The 20,854-nt window shown below is 44.1% G+C and overlaps 1 protein-coding gene across 1 annotated transcript in view; it reads right to left on the bottom strand.

The window, feature by feature from the left end:
* The window catches only part of trpm4a (transient receptor potential cation channel, subfamily M, member 4a), a 60,274-nt gene extending 42,745 nt beyond the window's left edge, over positions 1-17,529 (bottom strand). Inside the window, exons 1-3 of the mRNA XM_029727045.1 lie at positions 17,118-17,529; positions 5,439-5,500; positions 5,060-5,237 (exon numbers count right to left, since the gene is read on the bottom strand). Coding sequence (XP_029582905.1) covers positions 5,060-5,237; positions 5,439-5,500; positions 17,118-17,189 — 312 coding nt within the window. The 5' untranslated portion in view covers positions 17,190-17,529. The remainder of the gene's footprint in view (positions 1-5,059; positions 5,238-5,438; positions 5,501-17,117) is intronic.
* Positions 17,530-20,854: the final 3,325 nt, after the last annotated feature.

The following is a 20,854-nucleotide window of genomic DNA, read 5'->3' as shown; positions in this document are numbered from 1 at the left end:
AACAACAAAACAAAAATTCCCCCCTACTAAAGGGAGGGAAGGGAGGGTGGCTGCCGTCAACGACGGCACTGTGCTACACCCCCCCTCCCCAACCCACCTATATCTGGAGGTGGCTCCGGTTCTGGCCGTTCCAGGCAGTCGGGCCGCTCTGGCATCGCCGGGGGGCAGTCTGGCAGCTCGGGGCAGTCTGGCCGCTCTGGCAGCTCGGGGCAGTCTGGCCGCTCTGGCAGCTCGGGGCAGTCTGGTAGCTCGGGGCAGTCTGGCCGCTCTGGCAGCTCGGGGCAGTCTGGCAGCTCGGGGCAGTCGGGCCGCTCTGGCAGCTCGGGGCAGTCGGGCCGCTCTGGCAGCTCGGGGCAGTCGGGCCGCTCTGGCAGCTCGGGGCAGTCGGGCCGCTCTGGCAGCTCGGGGCAGTCGGGCCGCTCTGGCAGCTCGGGGCAGTCGGGCCGCTCTGGCAGCTCGGGGCAGTCGGGCGGCTCTGGCGGCTCCTGACTAGCGGGCGGCTCTGGCGGCTCCTGACTAGCGGGCAGCTCTGGCGGCTCCTGACTAGCGGGCGGCTCTGGCGGCTCCTGACTAGCGGGCGGCTCTGGCGGCTCCTGACTGGCGGGCGGCTCTGGCGGCTCCTGACTGGTGGGCAGCTCTGGTGACGTACGACTGGCGGGCAGCTCTGGCGACGTACGACTGGCGGGCAGCTCTGGCGACGTACGACTGGCGGGCAGCTTTGGCGACGTACGACTGGCTGGCAGCTCTGGTGACTGTTGACTGGCGGGCAGCTCTGGTGACTGTTGACTGGCGGGCAGCTCTGGTGACTGTTGACTGGTGGGCAGCTCTGGCGACTGTTGACTGGCGGGCAGCCCTGGCGACATCGGACTGGGATGACGCACTTGAAGCCTGGTGCGTGGTGCTGGTACTGGACGTACCAGACTGGGAACACGTACCTCCAGGCTAGAGCGGGCAGCTGGCCTGGGGCTCCATTCTTGCCCCGCAAAACTGCCCTTGTGCCCCCCCCAAAAAAATTATTGGGGCTGCCTCTCGAATTTCCTAAACTCTTCCATCGCCCTGGAAACGCTCCTCCTTAACTCGGCCCATGTCCATCCTTCCTCCTCGTTCCTCTGCTGCTTGGTCCTGGTTTGGTGGGAGATTCTGCCACGGTTGTTGTTGGTTAAGGAGGACCAAAACGCAGCAGGTATGTGTAAGCTCATCTTGAGGTTTATTAACTCCAAAATGAACACAAAAATAACAAAAAAGAGAACGAACGCTCAATAGACAGTGTGGCCAGGCAAAAGGCTAAACTCAGAACAATCTCCCACAATAAACAGACAAACACACCCAACTAATATAGGACTTCCAATCAAAGGCAACACCACACAGCTGCCTTCAATTGGAAGTCCACCCCAATTAACCAAACATAGACATACAACTGACTAGATCAACATAGAAATACGTGAAACTCAAACAGTGCCCAAAAACCCCGGAATACTAAATCAAATGCCCTTACTACAAAAACACCACCCTGAACCACATAAAACAAATACCCTCTGCCATGTCCTGACCAAACTACAATACCAATTAACCCTTATACTGGCCAGGACATGACACACTCACAATTTTGCCTAAGAACACAGCCATGAATAAAGAATGGTACCAACACATCCTCCGAGAGCAACTTCTCCCAACCATCCAGGAACAGTTTGGTGACGAACAATGCCTTTTCCAGCATGATGGAGCAACTTGCCATAAGGCAAAAGTAATAACTAAGTGGCTCGGGGAACAAAACATTGATAATTTGGGTCCATGGCCAGGAAACTCCCCAGACCTTAATCCCATTGAGAACTTGTGGTCAATCCTCAAGAGGTGGGTGGACATAAAAAAAAAACACAAATTCTGACAAACTCCAAGCATTGGTTATGCAAGAATGGGCTGCCATCAGTCAGGATGTGGCCCAGAGGTTAATTGATGCCGGGTGGATTGCAGAGGTCTTGAAAAAGAAGGGTCAACACTGCAAATATTGACTCTTTGCATTAACTTCATGTAATTGTCAATAAAAGCCTTTGACATGTATGAAACACTTGTAATTATGCTTCAGTATTCCATAGTAACATCTAACAAAAATATCTAAAGACACTGAAGCAGCAAACTTTGTGGAAATTAATATTTGTGTCATTCTCAAAACGTTTGGCCACGACTGTATAATATCGAGTACACAGCCATGCAATCTCCAAAAATTGGCAATAGAATGGCCTTACTGAAGAGCTCAGCTAATTTCAACGAGGGACCGTCATAGGATGCCACCTTTCCAACAAGTCAGTTCGTCAAATTTCTGCACTGTTGGAGCTGCCCTAGTCAACTGTAAGTGCTGATATTGGGAGGTGGAAACGTCTAGGAGCAACAACGGCTCAGCCATGAAGTGGTAGGTCACACAAGCTCACAGAACGGGACCACCGAGTGCTGAAGCACATAAAAATAGTCTGTCCTCGGTTGCAACACTCACTACCGAGTTCCAAATTGCCTCTGGGAGCAACGTCAGCACAATAACTGTTCGTTGGGAGCTTAATGAAATGGGTTTCCATGGCCGAGCAGCCGCACACAAGCCTATGATCTCCATGCACAATGCCAAGCGTCGGCTGGAGTGGTGTAAAGCTCGCCGCCATTGAACTCTGGAGCCGTGGAAACGCATTCTCTGGAGTGATGAATCTCGCTTCACCATCTGGAAGTCCGACGGACGAATCTGGTTTTGTCGGATGCCAGGAGAACGCTACCTGCCCCAATGCATTGTGCCAACTGTAAAGTTTGGGGGAGGAGGAATAATGGTCCGGGGCTTTTTCATGGTTCGGGCTAGGCCCCTTAGTTCCAGTGAAGGGAAATTTTAACGCAACATCATACAATGACATTCTAGACGATTCTGTGCTTCCAACTTTGTGGCAACAGTTTGGGGAAGGCCCTTTCCTGTTTCAGCATGACAATATACCCATGCACAAAGCGGGGTCCATATAGAAATGGTTTGTCGAGATCGGTGTGGAAGAACTTGACTGGCCTTCACGGAGCTCTGACCTCAACCCCATCGAAGACCTTTTGGATGAATTGGAACGCCGACTGAGAGCCTGGCCTAATCGCCCAACATCAGTGCCCGACCTCACTAGTGCTCTTGTGGCTGAATAGAAGCAAGTCCCCGCAGCAATGTTCCAACATCTAGTGGAAAGCCTTCCCAGAAGAGTGGAGGCTGTTATAGCAACAAACAGGGGACCAACTCCATGATTATGGAATTAGATGTTTGACGAGAATATGTTCACATAATTTGGTCATATAGTATAGCTAAGTCACTTAATGGTTATGAGATGACGGGCAGTAAGCCAGCAATCTAATTCATTAATCACCCACCCGCCACTGACAGAGCAGTGTGTGTCCTAGTGTTATTTATACTTTAGTAATACCCTGGGCTGATTGATTGAGTGCTGGACAAACTGAGCAAACATACACTGTCCTCTATCAGGTCATCAACCTGGGACAGAGACCAATCCCATGTACAGTACCAGTCAAACGTTTGGACACACCTACTCATTCAAGTGTTTTCTTTATTTTGACTATTTTCTACATTGTAGAATAAAAGTGAAGAAATCAAAACTATGAAATAACACATATGGAATCATGTAGTAACCAAAAAAGTGTCTAACAAATCTAAATAGATTTTAGATTTTAGATTCTTCAAAATAGCCACCCTTTGCCTTTATGACAGCTTGCACACTCTTGGCATTCTCTCAACCAGCTTCATGAGGAATGCTTTTCTAACAGTCTTGAAGGAGGTCCCACATATGCTGAGCACTTGTTGGCTGCTTTTCCTTCACTCTGCAGTCTGACTCATCCCAAACCATCTCAATTGGGTTGAGAATGGGTGATTATGGAGGCCAGGTCATCTGATGCAGCACTTCATCACTATCCTTCTTGGACTGGAGGTGTGTTTTGGGTCATGGTTCTGTTAAAAAACAAATGATAGTCCCACTAAGTGCAAACCAGATAGGATGGCATATCGCTGCAGAATGCTGTGGTAGCTATGCTGGTTAAGTGTGCCTTAAATTCGAAATAAATCATTGACAGTGTCAGCAGCAAAGCACCCCCACACCATCACACCTCCTCCTCTATGCTTCACTGTGGGAACCACACATGCAGAGATCATCCGTTCACGTACTCTGCGTCTCACAGAGACATGGCAGTTGGAACCAAAAAATCTTAAATTAGGACTCATCAGACCAAAGGAAAGATTTCCACCGGTCTAATGTCCATTGCTCGTGTTTCTTGGCCCAAGCAAATCTCTTCTTCTTATTGGTGTCCTTTAGTAGCGGTTTCTTTGCAGCAATTCGACCATTAAGGCCTGATTCATGCAGTCTCCTCTAAACAGTTGATGTTGAGATGTGTCTGTTACTTAAACTCTGGTAGGTACAATCTGAGGTGCAGTTATTTGCCGATTTCTGAGGCTGGTAACTCTAATGAACTCTGGGTCTTCCTTTCCTGTAGCGGTCCTCATGAGAGTCGGTTTCATCATAGCGCTTGATGGGTTTTATTTGAGCTGTTCTTGCCATAATATGTACTTGGTCTTTTACCAAATAGGGCTATCTTCTGTATACCCCCCCTACCTTGTCACAACACAATTGATTGGCTCAAACACAATAAGAAGGAAAGAAATTTCACAAATTAACTTTTAACAAGGCACACCTGTTAATTGAAATGCAATCCAGGTGACTACATCATGAAGCTGGTTGAGAGAATGCCAAGAGTGTGCAAAGATGTCATCAAGGCAAAGGGTGGCTAATTTGAAGAATCTCAAATATAAAATACATTTTGATTTGTTTAACACTTTTTTGGTTACTGCATGATTCCATATGTGTTATTTCATAGTTTTGATGTCTTCTCTATTATTTTACAATGTAGAAAATAGTAAAAATAAAGAAAAACTCTGGAATGAGTAGGTGTGTCCACACTTTTGACTGGTACTGTATGTCTTAGCATGTGTATTTCTTAGCAGGCCCGTGCATGAGTGTATGCACACAGGTGAGTGTGTGTTACCCACATGGCTGTGTCTTCTGCCAGCCTCTGCGAACTCCAACTCTCCGAAGGCGTCGGTGGGGTACTCTGAGGAGTGCTGAGAGCTGTCCCACTGGCTGACGATGGCTGCCCCGAAATAGTCTCCCGTAGCGATGGAGCCGTGCGTTTCACGCACACCCCCGCACTGGCACAGCGCCCCATTACTGACAGGGGCAGAGTGAGACAAAGACACACACATGAATACGTACACACACACACACACACACACACACACACACACACACACACACACACACACACACACACACACACACACACACACAGCCAGTCATTACAGTGAACAGACAATACACAAAATCAAACACACACACACACACACACAGCGACCCAGAGAGAGGCTGTACCTAAAGCAGTCCTCTATGAATGTGGTGCACACTCTCTTCTTGATGATCTTGGGGATCCAACTCTGTGAGGGAAAGACATTGGGTAACTGTTAGTCGCTGTTACCTAACAAGCTACAGATGTTGAAATTTATGCTAAACTGGATGTACACTGTGTACATGAGCTGGGTAGCCATTTGATTAGCTGTTCAGGAGTCTTATGGCTTGGTGGTAGAAGCTGTTTAGGAGCCTCTTGGACCTTAACTTGGCACTGATGTAAGCCATGACCAGCCTTTCAAAGCATTTCATGGCTACAGACGTGAGTGCTACAGGTCGGTAGTCATTTAGGCATATTACCTTAGTGTTCTTGGGCACAGGGACTATGGTGGTCTGCTTGAAACATGTTGGTATTACAGACACAGACAGGGAGAGGTTGAAAATGTCAGTGAAGACACTTGCCAGTTGGTCAGTGCATGCTCGGAGTACACGTCCTGGTAATCCGTCTGGCCCTGCGGCCTTTTGAATGTTGACCTGTTTAAAGGTCTTACTCACATTGGCTGCGGAGAGCGTGATCACGCAGTCATCCGAAACAACTGATGTTCTCATGCATGTTTCATTGTTACTTGCCTCGAAGCGAGCATAGAAGTTATTTAGCTCGTCTGGTAGGCTCGTGTCACTGGGCAGCTCTCGGCTCTGCTTCCCTTTGTTAATTTTTTATCGTTTTCGTGCAATTTACATACGTAACATACGGGTAAATTTTCACAAGTCTTAGAACAAAACTCAAAACAGATCATCAGAAATGTGTTTAAAATCTCAAAGCACATTAACACACAAATTCATACAGTCACTTTTTCACCAAATGTAATCAGTTTCACCTAGAAATACATGTTTCACATTTCAATAAATGTTCATATAAAATAATGTCCTTTCACAATGCAATGCTCACATTACTTTTGATAAGAGTCTTTTCTCTGTTGTGAAAATAAGTTTTACTCTTACTTAATCCGACTGCTTTTAATTGATTATCACCTAAACCTTTGGTAAACCTATTGATTTTACATGTAAACTGGTTTGCCTAATATGGATTTTGAGAACTTCATAATTAAAATCTATGTCGGTAAAAAAAAATCATATACACTATACATACACTCAAATGTACTACTATGATGATTTTGTCCCCCAGGTGCATAAACAGTCATATTTACTGCGATTTCAATGAGAACCTATGGCCAAATGCTTAGGACAGGCTTGATGCAAACTGCTAAACATTATGTTTCTTAAATTTCTTTCATTTGATTACATTGTGAAAGATGTCTTCAATGATCACACCTTAAATCACACATGGGAAATAAATTATGGACATTTGATGTTTAGTAAATGTTAATGGTTGGTGCAAGTGTATTGGCTAATGTGAAAACAGTGTAAGGTACTGTAATTTACAGTGCTGTAGATTACATTAAAAGGGCAATTTTTAAACATGTATTTTATATTTTTTGCTATTGGATTAACTGGTTGTTAAAATAACTAAATTGCGAAGATATCATCATTATGTTATGTTTTGGTGATTAAACCAATGTAGTCATTATATTTCACAGTAAACATACAGTTGAAGTCGGAAGTTTACATACACTTAGGTTGGAGTCATTAAAACTAGTTTTTCAACCACTCCACAAATTTCTTGTTAACAAGCTATAGTTTTGGCAAGTCGGTTAGGACATCTACTTTGTGCATGACACAAGTCATTTTTCCAACAATTGTTTACAGACAGATTATTTCACGTATAATTTACTGTATCACAATTCCAGTGGGTCAGAAGTTTACATACACTAAGTTCACTGCGCCTTCAAACAGCTTGGAAAATTCCAGAAAATGATGTCATGGCTTTAGAAGCTTCTGATAGGCTAATTGACATCCTTTGAGTCAATTACAGGTGTACCTGTGGATGTATTTCAAGGCCTACCTTCAAACTCAGTGTCTCTGCTTGACATCATGGGAAAATCAAAGGAAATCAGCCAAGACCTCAGAGAAAAAATGGTAGACCTCCACAAGTCTGGTTCATCCTTGGGAGCAATTTCCAACCGCCTGAAGGTACCACGTTCATCTGTACAAACAATAGTACGCAAGTATAAACACCATGGGACCACACAGCCGTCATACCGCTCAGGAAGGAGATGCGTTCTGTCTCCTCGAGATGAATGTACTTTGGTGCGAAAAGTGCAAATCAATCCCAGAACAACAGCAAAGGACCTTGTGAAGATGCTGGAGGAAACAGGTACAAAAGTATCTATATCCACAGTAAAACGAGTCCTATATCGACATAACCTGAAAGGCCGCTCCCAACCGTGAAGCACGGGGGTGGCAGCATCATGTTGTGGGGGTGCTTTTCTGCAGGAGGGACTGGTGCACTTCACAAAATAGATGGCATCATGAGGTAGGAAAATTATGTGGATATATTGAAGCAACATCTCAAGACATCAGTCAGGAAGTTAAATCTTGGTCACAAATGGGTCTTCCAAATGGACAATGACCCCAAGCATACTTCCAAAGTTGTGGCAAAATGGACAACAAAGTCAAGGTATTGGAGTGGCCATCACAAAGCCCTGACCTCAATCATAGAACATTTGTGGGCAGAACTGAAAAAGTGTGTGCCAGCAAGGAGGCCTACAAACCTGACTCAGTTACACCAGCTCTGTCAGGAGGAATGAGCCAAAATTCACCCAATTTATTGTGGGAAGCTTGTGGAAGGCTACCCAAAACATTTGACCCAAGTTAAACAATTTAAAGGCAATGCTACCAAATACTAATTGACTGTACGTAAACTTCTGATCCACTGGGAATGTGATGAAAGAAATACAAGCTGAAATAAATCATTCTCTCTACTATTATTCTGACATTTCACCTTCTTAAAATAAAGTGGTGATCCTAACTGACCTAAGACAGGGAATTCTTACTAGGATTAAATGTCAGGAATTGTGAAAATCCTTGTTTAAATTTATTTGGCTAAGGTGTATGTAAACTTCTGACTTCAACTGTATATGTTGGATCAATGGTTGTGTGGTGAAAGATGTCAACAAACAAAATTAATGCACAATGAAAGGTTTGTAATGCAAGACTGGATGCATTACCAGTTTAGAGTTTTGTTTAGAAAATTCCCCACATACTTTTGGGGAATTTGGGGAATACCTAAGTCAACATACACATTGTATGAAAGTGTGTGTGTGTGGACTGAACACACATTATTGTGTGAGGGCTGCTAGGGATTTAGGGGTCATCTGAGAATTTTAACTGAGTGCACAAAACATTAGGAACATTTTCCTAATATTGAGTTGCACCCCCTTTTGCCCTTAATTTGTCGAGGCATGGACTCTGGAAGGTGTTGAAAGCGTTCCACAAGGATGCTGGCCCATGTTGACTCCAATGCTTCACACAGTTGTGTCAATTTGGCTGGATGTCCTTTGGGTGGTGGACCATTCTTGATACACACGGGAAACTGTTGAGCGTGAAAAAACCCTGCAGTTCTTGACACAATCAAGCCGGTGTGCCTAGCACCTACTACCATACCCCGTTCAAAGGTGCTTAAATCTTCTGTCTTGCCCACTCACCTTCTGAATGGCACACATACACAATAAATGTCTCAATTGTCTCAATATTTAAAAATCCTTCTTTAACCTGTCTCCTACCCTTCATCTACACTGACTGAAGTGGATTTAACAAGTGACATCAATAAGAGATCATAGCTTTCACCTGGATTCACCTGGTCAGTCTTTCATTGAAAAAGCAGGTGTTCCAAATGTTTTGTACACTCAGTAAAAGAGCACTGATGTCAGAGATCATAAGACACAGAGGTAGAAAGAGGAAGAAAGTGGGGAGAGATTTTAAAATATCAATTTTGGTCGAGTTGCGTTGTTTCCCCCATACAACATCTAAAGACCTACATCACTATACTGAGACCATGTCTGTTTCTAGAAGGACGTATTTGGGTGTTTTTGGAGCATGTCTTTTGCGTGGCCTGATACTGCACAACGAGCAATGAGGAAGTGAATTGCGGCTGCGGTAAGTTTCTCAAAAGTAAGTGTAGTGGAAATGTTTTGTGTCCTCTGTGTCTCTGCAAATACGTGACTACAAGTAGCGTGTTGTTTCCTGATTCTTGTGTTAGGATGTTCTGTGACTGCTCTCAGGGAGAGGACTGATAGAAGAACAGAAAGAAGGGAACATATTGTTACTTTGGCCCAACGCCTAGAAACTATGTGTGCAAGATCATGATCAGCCTATTGCGCCCTGAGCGCAGAGACACCTAGTTTGGGCATGAGTATAATGAGTGCTGAAGGGGAGCACTCCTTCAGAGGTTCTGACAGACTTGTACTTTGACAGTTAAGTTTGTTGTAACATCTCTGGCCGTGATGATATAGATCTGCTAATTGAACTTTGACTTGGAGTTCTTAGTGGTAATTTCCATGACATGAGCTAAATCACAAAAAAAGTGTCTGGACCCTTCTATAACATGTCATTTACATCAAAACAAGAGATTTACTTCAGTAATAGGAAAATTCTCCTTTAACACCAGAGTCCTAAACTGCCCTAGCGGCACGGGGCAATAAAGATGCAAGGAATTTTGCAGGTTATTCTAAACAAGAGAGGGGGGGCAGTAAAACTAAAGGAGGATTTTACCAAAATTGGTCAAGACAAGAGGGACCTCCATTATTTTAATCTGAATAACGTGGACGAAACAAATGAAGAGGACATCTTGTTTATGACACAGCTAACACCAATGGCAAAATATCACCCTGCCGCAATCCGTCAACTATTTATTCGAACAGGTTTGATTTGGCCGTCTTTTGACATCCGAAAATAGGCTGTTGACCAATATAAATTGTTATTCGCGCACGGCCACTGACAGGTCTGTGGGTTCGTTGTGTCAATGAGTTAATGCATTTTTCACTGCCAGTTTTTTACGTTTACAATGCATCAGTGCAGCAATGTATCAACTTAGCCAATGTGATCACATCACACCAGAACTACACGTTGCTCTCGCCATTCAAACTTCCCCGCTAGTTGCCACAGTTGTAGTCTATTTCATAGCCTTTCAGCAAACAAGAGGACCAATCGATGCTTCTCTCCTTGAGTAGGCCTAGGCATATTCTTTTTTTTTAATTGCTCAAAATAAGTTTAAAACTACACTGAACAAAAATATAAAAGACGGTGTTTCATGAGCTGAAATAAATGATCCCAGGCATTTTTCACATCCACAAAAAGCTTATTTCTCTCACATTTTGTTTACATTCATGTTACTGAGCATTTCTCCTTTGCCAAGATCATCTATCCACCTGACAGGTGTGGCATATCAAGAAGCTGATTAAACATTATGATCATTACACAGGTGCACCTTGTGCTAGGGACAATAAAAGGCCACCATAAAATGTGGAGTTTTGTCACACAACACAATGTCACAGATTTCTGAAGTTTTGAGGGAGTGTGCAATAGGCATGCTGACTGCAGGAATAGCCACCGGAGCTGTTGAAATATAATTAAATGTTAATTTCTCTACCATAAGCCGCCTCCAACGTTGTTTTAGAAAATTTGGTGGTACGTCCAACCGGCCTCACATCCGCAGACCACTTGTAATCATGCCAGTCCAGAACCTCCACAATCCGGCTTCTTCACCTGTAGGATATTCTGAGGGCAGCCACCCGGACAACTGATGAAACTGTGGGTTTACACAACCAAAGAATTTCTGCACAAACTGTGATAAACCATCTCAGGGAAGCTCATCTGCGTGCTTGTCGTCCTCACCAGGGTCTGAACCTGACTGTAGTTCGGTGTCGCAAACAACTTCAGTGGGCAAATTCTCACCTTCGATGGCCACTGGCATGCTGGAGAAATGAGCTCTTCACGGATGAATCCCGGTTGGAACTGTAATGGGCAGATGGCAGACAGTGTGAATGGCGTGTGGGTGAGAAGAGTGACCCATGGTGGGAGTGGGGTTATGGTATTTGCAGGCATAAACTACGGACCACGAACACAATTGCGTTTTATCGATGGCAATTTGAATGCACAGAGATACCGTGCCGAGATCCTGAGGCTCATTGTCGCGCCATTCACCCGCCGCCTTAACCTCATCTGGGCTCCTGTGTGGCGCAGCGGTCTAAGGCACTGCATCTCAGTGCTAGAGGTGTCACTACAGGCCCTGGTTCGATTCCAGGCTGTATCACAACCGGCTGTAATTGGGAGTCCCATAGGGCGGCGCACAATTGGCCCACCGTCGTCCAGGTTTGGCCGGGGTAGGCCGTCATTGTAAATAAGAATTTGTTCTTAACTGACTTGCCTAGTTAAATAAAGGTTAAATAAAATAAAAATAAAACCCTGTGTTCTCTAATTACCTTGCTGGTGCCCGCCTACTGGGTGTGGCTAATCTGAGGAAGAGATGGAAATTGACACAACTAGGCCCTAAGTTAGCTACCCCATCTGCAGGTCTACAGTCTCCTGGTTAAATAAAAGGTTTCAGCATGATAATGCATGGCCCCATGTCGCAAGAATCTGTACACAATTCCTGGAAGCTGAATATGTCACAGTTCTTCCATGGCCTGCATACTCACCAGACAAGGCACTACAGAGGGTAGTGCATGAAGAACAGACAGAGATATCGGGGACGTAGGTCGGGGTGCCTTGTAAGGATCCGACAATGAGTGGGTAATCCGCCTCTACCATCAGACCTATTAGCCAACGTGCAATCATTGGATAATAAAATGGATGAGCTCTGATCAAGACTACCCTATCAGCAGGATATAAAAAAATGTAATCTCTTATGTTTCACCGAGTCGTGGCTGAACGACGACATGGATAAAACACAGCTGGCTGGGTTTTCGGTGCATCGGCAAGATAGAACAGCTGCCTGTAAGACAAAGGGTGGTGGTCTGTATCTATTTGTAAATAACAGCTGGTGCACGAAATGTAATATTAGGGAAGTCTCAAGGTTTTGCTCGCCTGAGGTAGAGTATCTCATGATAAGCTCTAGACCACTTTATTTACTAAGAGAGTTATTCGTAGCTGTGTATTTACCACCACAAACCGATGCTGGCACTAAGAGCGCACTCAACGAGCTGTATAAGGCCATAAGCAAACAAGAAAATGTTCATCCAGAAGTGGCGCACCTTGTTGCCAGGGATTGTAATGCAGGCAAACTGAAGTCAGTTTTACCAAATTTCTAACAGCATGTTATAAGTGCAACCAGAGGAAAAAAAACTCTAGACCACCTTTACTCCACACACAGAGAAGCGTACAAAGCTCTCCCTCACCCTCCATTTGGCTGACCGTATCTCTATCCTCCTGATTCTTGCATACAAGCAAAAACGAAAGCAGGAAGTACCAGTGATTCGCTCAATATGGAAGTGGTCAGACGACACAGATGCTAAGCTACAGGACTGTTTTGCAAGCACAAACTGGAATATGTTCACGGGATTCTTCCGATTGCTCCCAAGGATGAACCAGACTTGTGGAGGTCTGCAATTTTTATTCTGAGGTCATGGCTGATTTATTTAGATTTTCCCATGATGTCAAGCAAAGAGGCACTGAGTTTGAAGGTAGGCCTTGAAATACATCCACAGGTACACCTCCAATTGACTCAAATGATGGCAATTAGCCTATCAGAAGCTTCTAAAGCCTTGACATCATTTTCTGGAATTTTCCAAGCTGTTGAAAGGCACAGTCAACTTAGTGTATGTAAACTTCTGACCCACTGGAATTGTGATACAATGAATTATAAGTGAAATAATCTGTCTGTAAACAATTGTTGGAAAAATGACTTGTGTCATGCACAAAGTAGATGTCCTAACCAACTTGCCAAAACTATAGTTTGTTAACAAGAAATTTGTGGAGTGGTTGAAAAACGAGTTTTAATGACTCCAACCTATGTGCATGTAAACTTCCGACTTCAACTGTACATACCACAACCAGAAGCCATGGATTACAGGCAACATCCTCACTGAGTTAAAGGGTAGAGCTGCTGCTTTCATGGAGCGGGTCACTAACCCAGACACTTATAAGAAATCCTGCTATGCCCTGCAACAAACCATCAAACAGGTAAAGCGTCACGACAGGATTAAGATTGAATCATACCACACAGGCTCCGACACTCGTCGGATGTGGCAGGATTTGCAAATTATTACGAACTGCAAAGGGAAGCACAGCCGCAAGTGAGCTGCCCAGTGACATGAGCCTACCAGATGAGCTAAATTAATTTTATGCTCGCTTCGAGGCAAGCAACACTGAAGCATGCATGAGAGCATCAGCTGTTCCAGACGACTGTGTGATCACGCTCTCCGTAGCTGACGTGAGTAAGACCTTTAAACAGGGCAACATTCACAACGCCGCAGGGGCAGAGGGATTACCAGATTGTGTACTCCGAGCATGCGCTGACCAACTGGCAAGTGTCTTCACTGACATTTTGAACCTCTTCCTGACCAAATCTGTAATACCAACATGTTTCAAGCAGACCAGCATAGTCCCTGTGCCCAAAAACACCAAGGTAACCTGCCTAAATGACTAAATGTAGCCATGAAATGCTTTGAAACGCTGGTCATGGCTCACATCAACACCATTATTCCACAAAACCTAGACCCACTCCAATTTGCATACCACCCCAACAGATCCAAAGATGATGCAATCTCTATTGCACTCCACACTGCCCTTTCCCAGCTGGACTAAAGGAACACCTACGTGAGAATGATATTCAATGACTATTGTTTATGAAAATGTATAACACTACAAAATATACCGTAACCCTAAAGATGTTTATTTATTAAATGCATTTAATGCCCTCAAAGCTCATCACTAAGCTAAGGACCCTGGAACTAAACACCTTCCTCTGCAACTGGATTCTGGACTTCCTGACGGCCGCCCCCAGGTGGTGACGGTAGGTAACAACACACCTGCCACTCTGATCCTCAACATGGGGGCCCCTGAGGGGTGCGTGCTCAGTCCCTTCCTGTACTTGCTAATCAATCAATCAAATGTATTTAATAAAGCCCTTCTTACATCAGATGATGTCACAAGGTTCTGTACAGAAACCCAACCTAAAACCCCAAACAGCAAGCAATTCAGGTGTAGAATCATGGTGGCTAGTAAAAGCTCCCTAGAAAGGCCGGAACCTAGGAAGAAACCTAGAGAAGAACCAGGCTATGAGGGGTGGCCAGTCCTCTTCTGGCTGTGCCGGGTGGAGATTATAACAGAACTTGGCTAAGAGGTTAAAATGTTCATAGATGACTAGCAGGGTCAAATAATAATAATAATAATAATCACAGTGGTTGTAGAGGGTGCAACAGGTCAGCACCTCAGAAGTAAATGTCAGTTGGCTTTTCACAGCCATTCAGAGTATCTCTACCAGTCCTGCTGTCTCCAGAGAGTTGAAAACAGGTTTGGGACAAGGTAGCACGTCCGGTGAACAGGTCAGGGTTCCATAGCCACAGGCAGAACAGTTGAAACTGGAGCAGCAGCACAACCAGGTGGACTGGGGACAGCAAGGAGTCATCAGGCCAGGTAGTCCTGAGGCATGGTCCTAGGGCTCAGGTCCTCCGAGAGAGAGAGAGAGTTGTGCTTTCAAGGCCAAGCACGACTCCAACACCATCATTAATTTGCCGACGACACAACAGTGAGGCCTGATCACCGACAACGATGATACAGCCTATAGGGAGGTGGTCAGAGATCTGGCAGTGTGGTGCCAGGATAACAACTTCTCCCTCAAAGTGATCAAGACAAAGGAGATGATTGTAGACTACAGAAAAAGGAAGACCGAGCACACCCCCATTCTCATCGACAGGGCTGTAGTGGAGCAGGTTGAGAGCTTCAAGCTCCTTGGTGTCCACATCACCAATTAACTATCATGGTCCAAACACACAATCATTGTCCAAACTCCCCCTCAGGAGACTGAAGATATTTGTCATGGGTCCTCAGATCCTCAAAAAGTTCTACAGCTGCACCATCGAGAGCATCCTGACTGGTTGCATCACCGCCCGGAATGGCAACTGCTCGGCCTCCAACTGCAAAGCACTACAGAGGGTAGTGCGTACGGCCCAGTACGTCAATGGGGCCACGCTTCCTGCCATCCAGGATCTCTATACCAGGCGGTATCAGAGGAAGGCCCTAAAAATTGCCAGACTCCAGCCACCCTAGTCATAGACTGTTCTCTCTGCTACCGCACGGCAAGCAGTACCAGAGCCCCAAGTCTACCACCAAGCCATAAGACTCCTGAACAGCTAATCAAATGGCTACCCAGACTATTTTTATTGTCCCCCCACCACCGCTGCTGCTACTCTCTGTTTATTATCTATGCATAGTCACTTTACCTCTACCCCCTTGTACATATTACCTCAATTACCTCGACTAACCTGTGCCCCCACACATTGACTCTGTACTGGTACCCACTGTACATAGCCTCGCTACTGTTATTCAGTTTATTTTAGTAAATACTTTCTTAACACTTATTTTTCTTAAAACTGCATTGTTGGTTAAGGGCTTGTAAGTAAGCATTTCACTGTTGTTCCATATAGCTGCGTAAACCCACTTGGGTCAAGCTGCCACAGTAAGGTACTGCAATTTTAACCCTAAATGGTTTTGTTTTTATTTGAGTTAACCTTTATTTTATCAGGGAGTCGTACTGGGACCAAGGTCTCTTTCACAAATGAGCCCTGAATTACATGAATTACAGAAAATACACAAATCAAAATATAAACACAAAATGCAAGCAGAAAGAAAAACGCGGTCATAAAACAAACACATTTATCAGTAATAAGGTCCTCAATCAGCTTTCTATCAGTTGCCCCAGAGGCACCAGGTCATCAAATGTAAGAACATTTTGAAGATTGTTCCACAAATAAGTTGCAAGAAAACTAAAACCTTATTTACCTAAGGAATTTCCAAAGCAATTTCAAGAGTTATCCATCCCTAAGTGGTAACTCGTGTCTAAAGTTTGATGTTAGGTGCAGTGGGACTTTTTTTTATGCGACATGAAAGAGGGCCAAACAACTTTCTGGTAGAGAATGCTGGTCTCAGGGATGGGCGGTAAGTAGCCTATCGGTTAAGCGTGTTGGGCGGTTTGAATCCCGTAGGTGATACATCTGTCTGTGTCCTTGAGCAAGACACGTAACCCCAATTGCTCTGGATAAGAGCTTCTACTAAAATGAATGCAGTGATGAGTACTAAAATTGTTGCCAGTAATAAAGGGCAGTGCGCTATGATAAACTGCATCTAACAGCTTTAATGAAGTGGCAGCTGCGTTCATTAAGATGATGTTTAGGAAAGCCTTTGAATTCGTAGTGAGTGATCAACATTATCGAAAACCTTTGACAGGTCAATGACGAGGGCGGCACAATGTTGCATTTTATCCATACATTGAACCACATCATTAATAACTAAGGATGCAGCAGATAGTGTCATGACCTGGTGTAAAACCAGACTGATGTACATGTATAATGCATTTAAAAGATAAGAAATGTAATCTTTCGGGATAAACGTTTTTATTATATTATAAAAGTAACACTATAGCGCTGCTTTCAGTTAAAGATTTAACACAGATTCACTTGGTGAATAGCCCACTGTACCATTTACGCGCACGATTTTGGCATGCACTACCCAAAAAGACACAGGCTTTTAACATGCGGAATTGAGTGATAGCTGAGTAACTCACACGTGTTTATAATAGATGAGCCAAACCTGATCTTTCTCGGATTTTCTTGTTACCGTTCTCCCTCTGCCTCCTTCATGCTCTTTATCCGTATCCTTCATTACACACTCTATCCCCTCTCTGCTCTTCTCCGGCAAGCGGCTAAAATAATTCTCTAATAGGTCCGAAGTCGATACATAAACAGCTAAAACCCAATTTTGAAGTTTGAGGTTCACTGCTGGATGTGCACTGCAGACAGAGCGATGTAAAACTATTTGGAGTAGCTGCCTCGGGCTGCGCTGCGCTCTACCCACAACCAGTCACAAGGATCTATCTCGAGAAGTGTACATAGCTCGATGGTGCTGTGAATAGATAGACCTATAGCTGATCCCACCTGCAAGGAAGATGTACAGTATGTTCGAGGCACGGTGTAGAAATGGTAGGGCCTATGATATAGAGCAGGGGAATGGGAGGAGGCCAAAGGGTTAGGCTACTTGGGAAGGGAGGGCATGCAGGAAAGAAGTGTCCGGGTTCCGGGGCGTTTCGAGTGCATTGCCCTCGCGGATTCTGTTTTTCCCATCTTTGGAACAATAATCATAAACCAATAAACCTTTGTTTAACATTGTTTGTGGTGTTCAATCATGGCGCAACAATTTTCTAGGGAAGTCCTGGGATATACCTCGGGACAGTATGTAACAGTGTGTCGCCAACGTCACCCAGCATAAAAGCAACAATTCATTTTGGGATGTTTGATTGCGTTTTTTCATAGGTCTACTGACAAAGTAGTCGAGTTTTAAATGAAATCGGGCTACCCATCATGTCCAGAAAGCATAAATTGATTCCAGTATCATACATTAATAAATTACAAGGTGTGAATGATTTGGAAGAAGCCTGTTGCCATTTGAATTTGGCCAATTTATTAAACACATATTTAATTATAAGCTAACCTAAATGTATGCATCTGACCAAAAGGGGGAAATCAGCTCCATCCCTGAATAGTTAGGCTTATAGGATTTTGAAAACTAATATGCAAACTGTAGTGTTCTGTAGTGCTTAGACCTACATTGGAGAGAAGACAACGTTTTTCTCACACCAACGCATCAATGTTAATTGATTTTAGAAGGGATTTGGCAAACTGGAATCATGACTCAGCATTGAAACTGCAGTAGGCCTCTAACTGGGCACAAGCTGGTTGAATCAACATTGTTTCAATGTAATTTGGCAACTTGTCAATCTACTTGGAAATTACATTGAATTTGAAAAAAGTAGTCAAACCTTTGGAATTACTTAGTTTTGAGGGTGGAATTTCAACCAAAGGATTATGCCATTGTTGTAACCAGTGGCGACCCGTCATTCCGGGCAGGTGGGGCTTTTGCCTGTTTTGTATGTTATTTTGGCATTAATACGTGTCACATATCAGTTTGCAGACAATGTAAAAAATATATATATAATTGAGTTATTAAAGCCGCATACAAACATGGTCTCTTTTTTTTGCTTTCTTGAGTAAGGCAGCTCCAAAATGCAGATGTTTCAGTCTAGCTCGGTGCTTTCTGTGGTGGTGGGGCAGCCAGCAGAAAATACAAAGCGTAAGGGTTGGTCATGTTCTCTAGTTGCGCCGTGATTGGCTGTCTTCTGTCACTCATGGGGGACACTACGTCATTGAAAAATCTACTGCGAGAACTCGGAAATTCAAGCCCCTTGGGTGCTGCCCCATCCAAGAAGGCTCAAAGTCATTGGCCACAGATAAAATGGCAAATCACGTTATATCTACCGAAGCTTTGATGGGACTGATCATGTCAACATCATACTTTCAAAATATTATCTAGCAAGCTAGACAAGCAGTCATCATCATGAATCAAGTCGACAATCTACTGGCAAATCTTTATCAATACAGTAATTGTCATATGAAGATAAATTATAGATCAAGCATTGCAAAGCAATCACTATTTTGTTTCCCCTTCCTGCTATTCAGTGGAGCGCGTGTGTGGTCCAATTCTGGGTTTAAGGGTCTCTTTTCCAAGCTTAAAAGGATAAACATTCACATAAAAGGTTCCATACACTGGCCATGCAACATGACTTCTGCTGCTTTCAAAACAACTGGAAACTCGGGACTAGGAAATCTCAGTTAGTTCAGACTTCAGTTAGTTCAAGAAAACTGGGAACTTGGGAAAAAAATTTGCTCTGACTGGGAAAATAAGTTTTCAACGGTCATCCAACTAGGAATTCCAAGTCAGGAATTAGGGCCTCTTCCTAGAGCTCCGACATGAAGATCACTGACGTCATGATTTAACTTTGTTTTTGTCATCAAAGTCTGGCATTCTCTGGATTTATGGTGCTTTCAAGTTTGATGACAAAATTGGACCACAAGAAGAACAGAGTGAGCACAGAACAACAAGGTGAGTTCAAAAATGTCTTGTATGTTGCTGCATAATGATGTAATATGCCAGGGAGATATGTATACTGTAGCTAAGAAAGTAATACTAAGTGTATGTTGTGTAGTAGCCCATGTGCCTCACCCTAATAATTTGGTCCCTTTCCCCTTCTTAACTTAGCCTACTGTTCTGACGTGGTGGTGATCATGTAGCCTATAGCCTGTTTTAGAGAAATGTTGTCAGCGTATGCACTGCTGGTGTTGAAGTCAGGTGCAGGAGAGCAGAGAGTTGATATCAGGCGCACACTTTATTCGGCAGAAGCAAACAACAGACGGACGCAACAGTGTCCAACAAACCTCTAGCCAAAGGCAAAAGTGAAAAGCGCGACAAAGTCACAAATAAGCAAAAATGTTTAACAATTAAACATACTCCGGGTTGACACATAGTACCCAGGGAAAAATCAGCTAGGCGCTCCAATACAAAACACGTAACAAAACAATCCCACAAAAAGAGATGGGGGGAACAGAGGAATATATATATATGCAATTGATTAGGGAATGTAAACCAGGTGTGCGGGGAATAAGACAAAACAAATGGAACAATGAAAAATGGAGTGGCGATGGCTAGAAGGCCGGTGAGGTCGAACGCCGAACGCGGCCCAAACAAGGAGGGGAGCCGACTTCGGCGGAAATCGTGACAAATGTAATCATTGAATATTGTAAGAGCTTTCATTGTCTACTTACAGTGGATTCGGAAGGTATTCAGACCCCTTGACCTTTTCCACATTTTGTTACATTACAGCTTTATTCTAAAATGGATTAAATAGTTTTTTCCCCTTGTCACTCTACACACGATACCCCATAATGACAAAGCGAAAACAGATTCGTAGAATCTTTTTCAAAGTTACTAAAGATAAAAAACAGATACCTTATTTACATAACTATTCAGACCCTTAGTAATGAGACTCGAAATTGAGCTCAGGTGCATCCTGGTCCCATTGACCATGCATAACATTTTTCTACAACTTCATTGGAGTCCACCTGTGCTAAATTCAATCGTTTGGACATGATTTGGGAAGGCACACACCTGTCTATATAAGGTCCCACAGTTGAGAGTGCATGTCAGAGCAAAAACCAAGCCATGGGGTCAAAGGAATTGTCCGTAGAGCTCCGAGACAGGATTGTGTCGAGGCACAGATCTGGGAAAGGGTACCAACAAAATTCTGCAGCATTGAAGGTCCCCACAGTGGCCTCCATCATTCTTAAATGGAATAAGTTTGGAACCACCAAGACTCTTCCTAGAGCTGGCCACCCGGCCAAACTGAGCAATCAGAGGAGAAGGGCCTTGGTCAGGGAGGTGACCAAGAACCCGATGGTCACTCTGACAGAGCTCCAGAGTTCCTCTGTAGAGATGGG

This window comes from Salmo trutta, chromosome 32, assembly GCF_901001165.1.
Source record: "Salmo trutta chromosome 32, fSalTru1.1, whole genome shotgun sequence".
In the NCBI taxonomy this organism is placed as follows: domain Eukaryota; kingdom Metazoa; phylum Chordata; class Actinopteri; order Salmoniformes; family Salmonidae; genus Salmo; species Salmo trutta.
The sequence above is the reverse complement of the archived record's forward strand: the minus strand, read 5'-3'. Positions and strand labels throughout refer to the sequence as shown.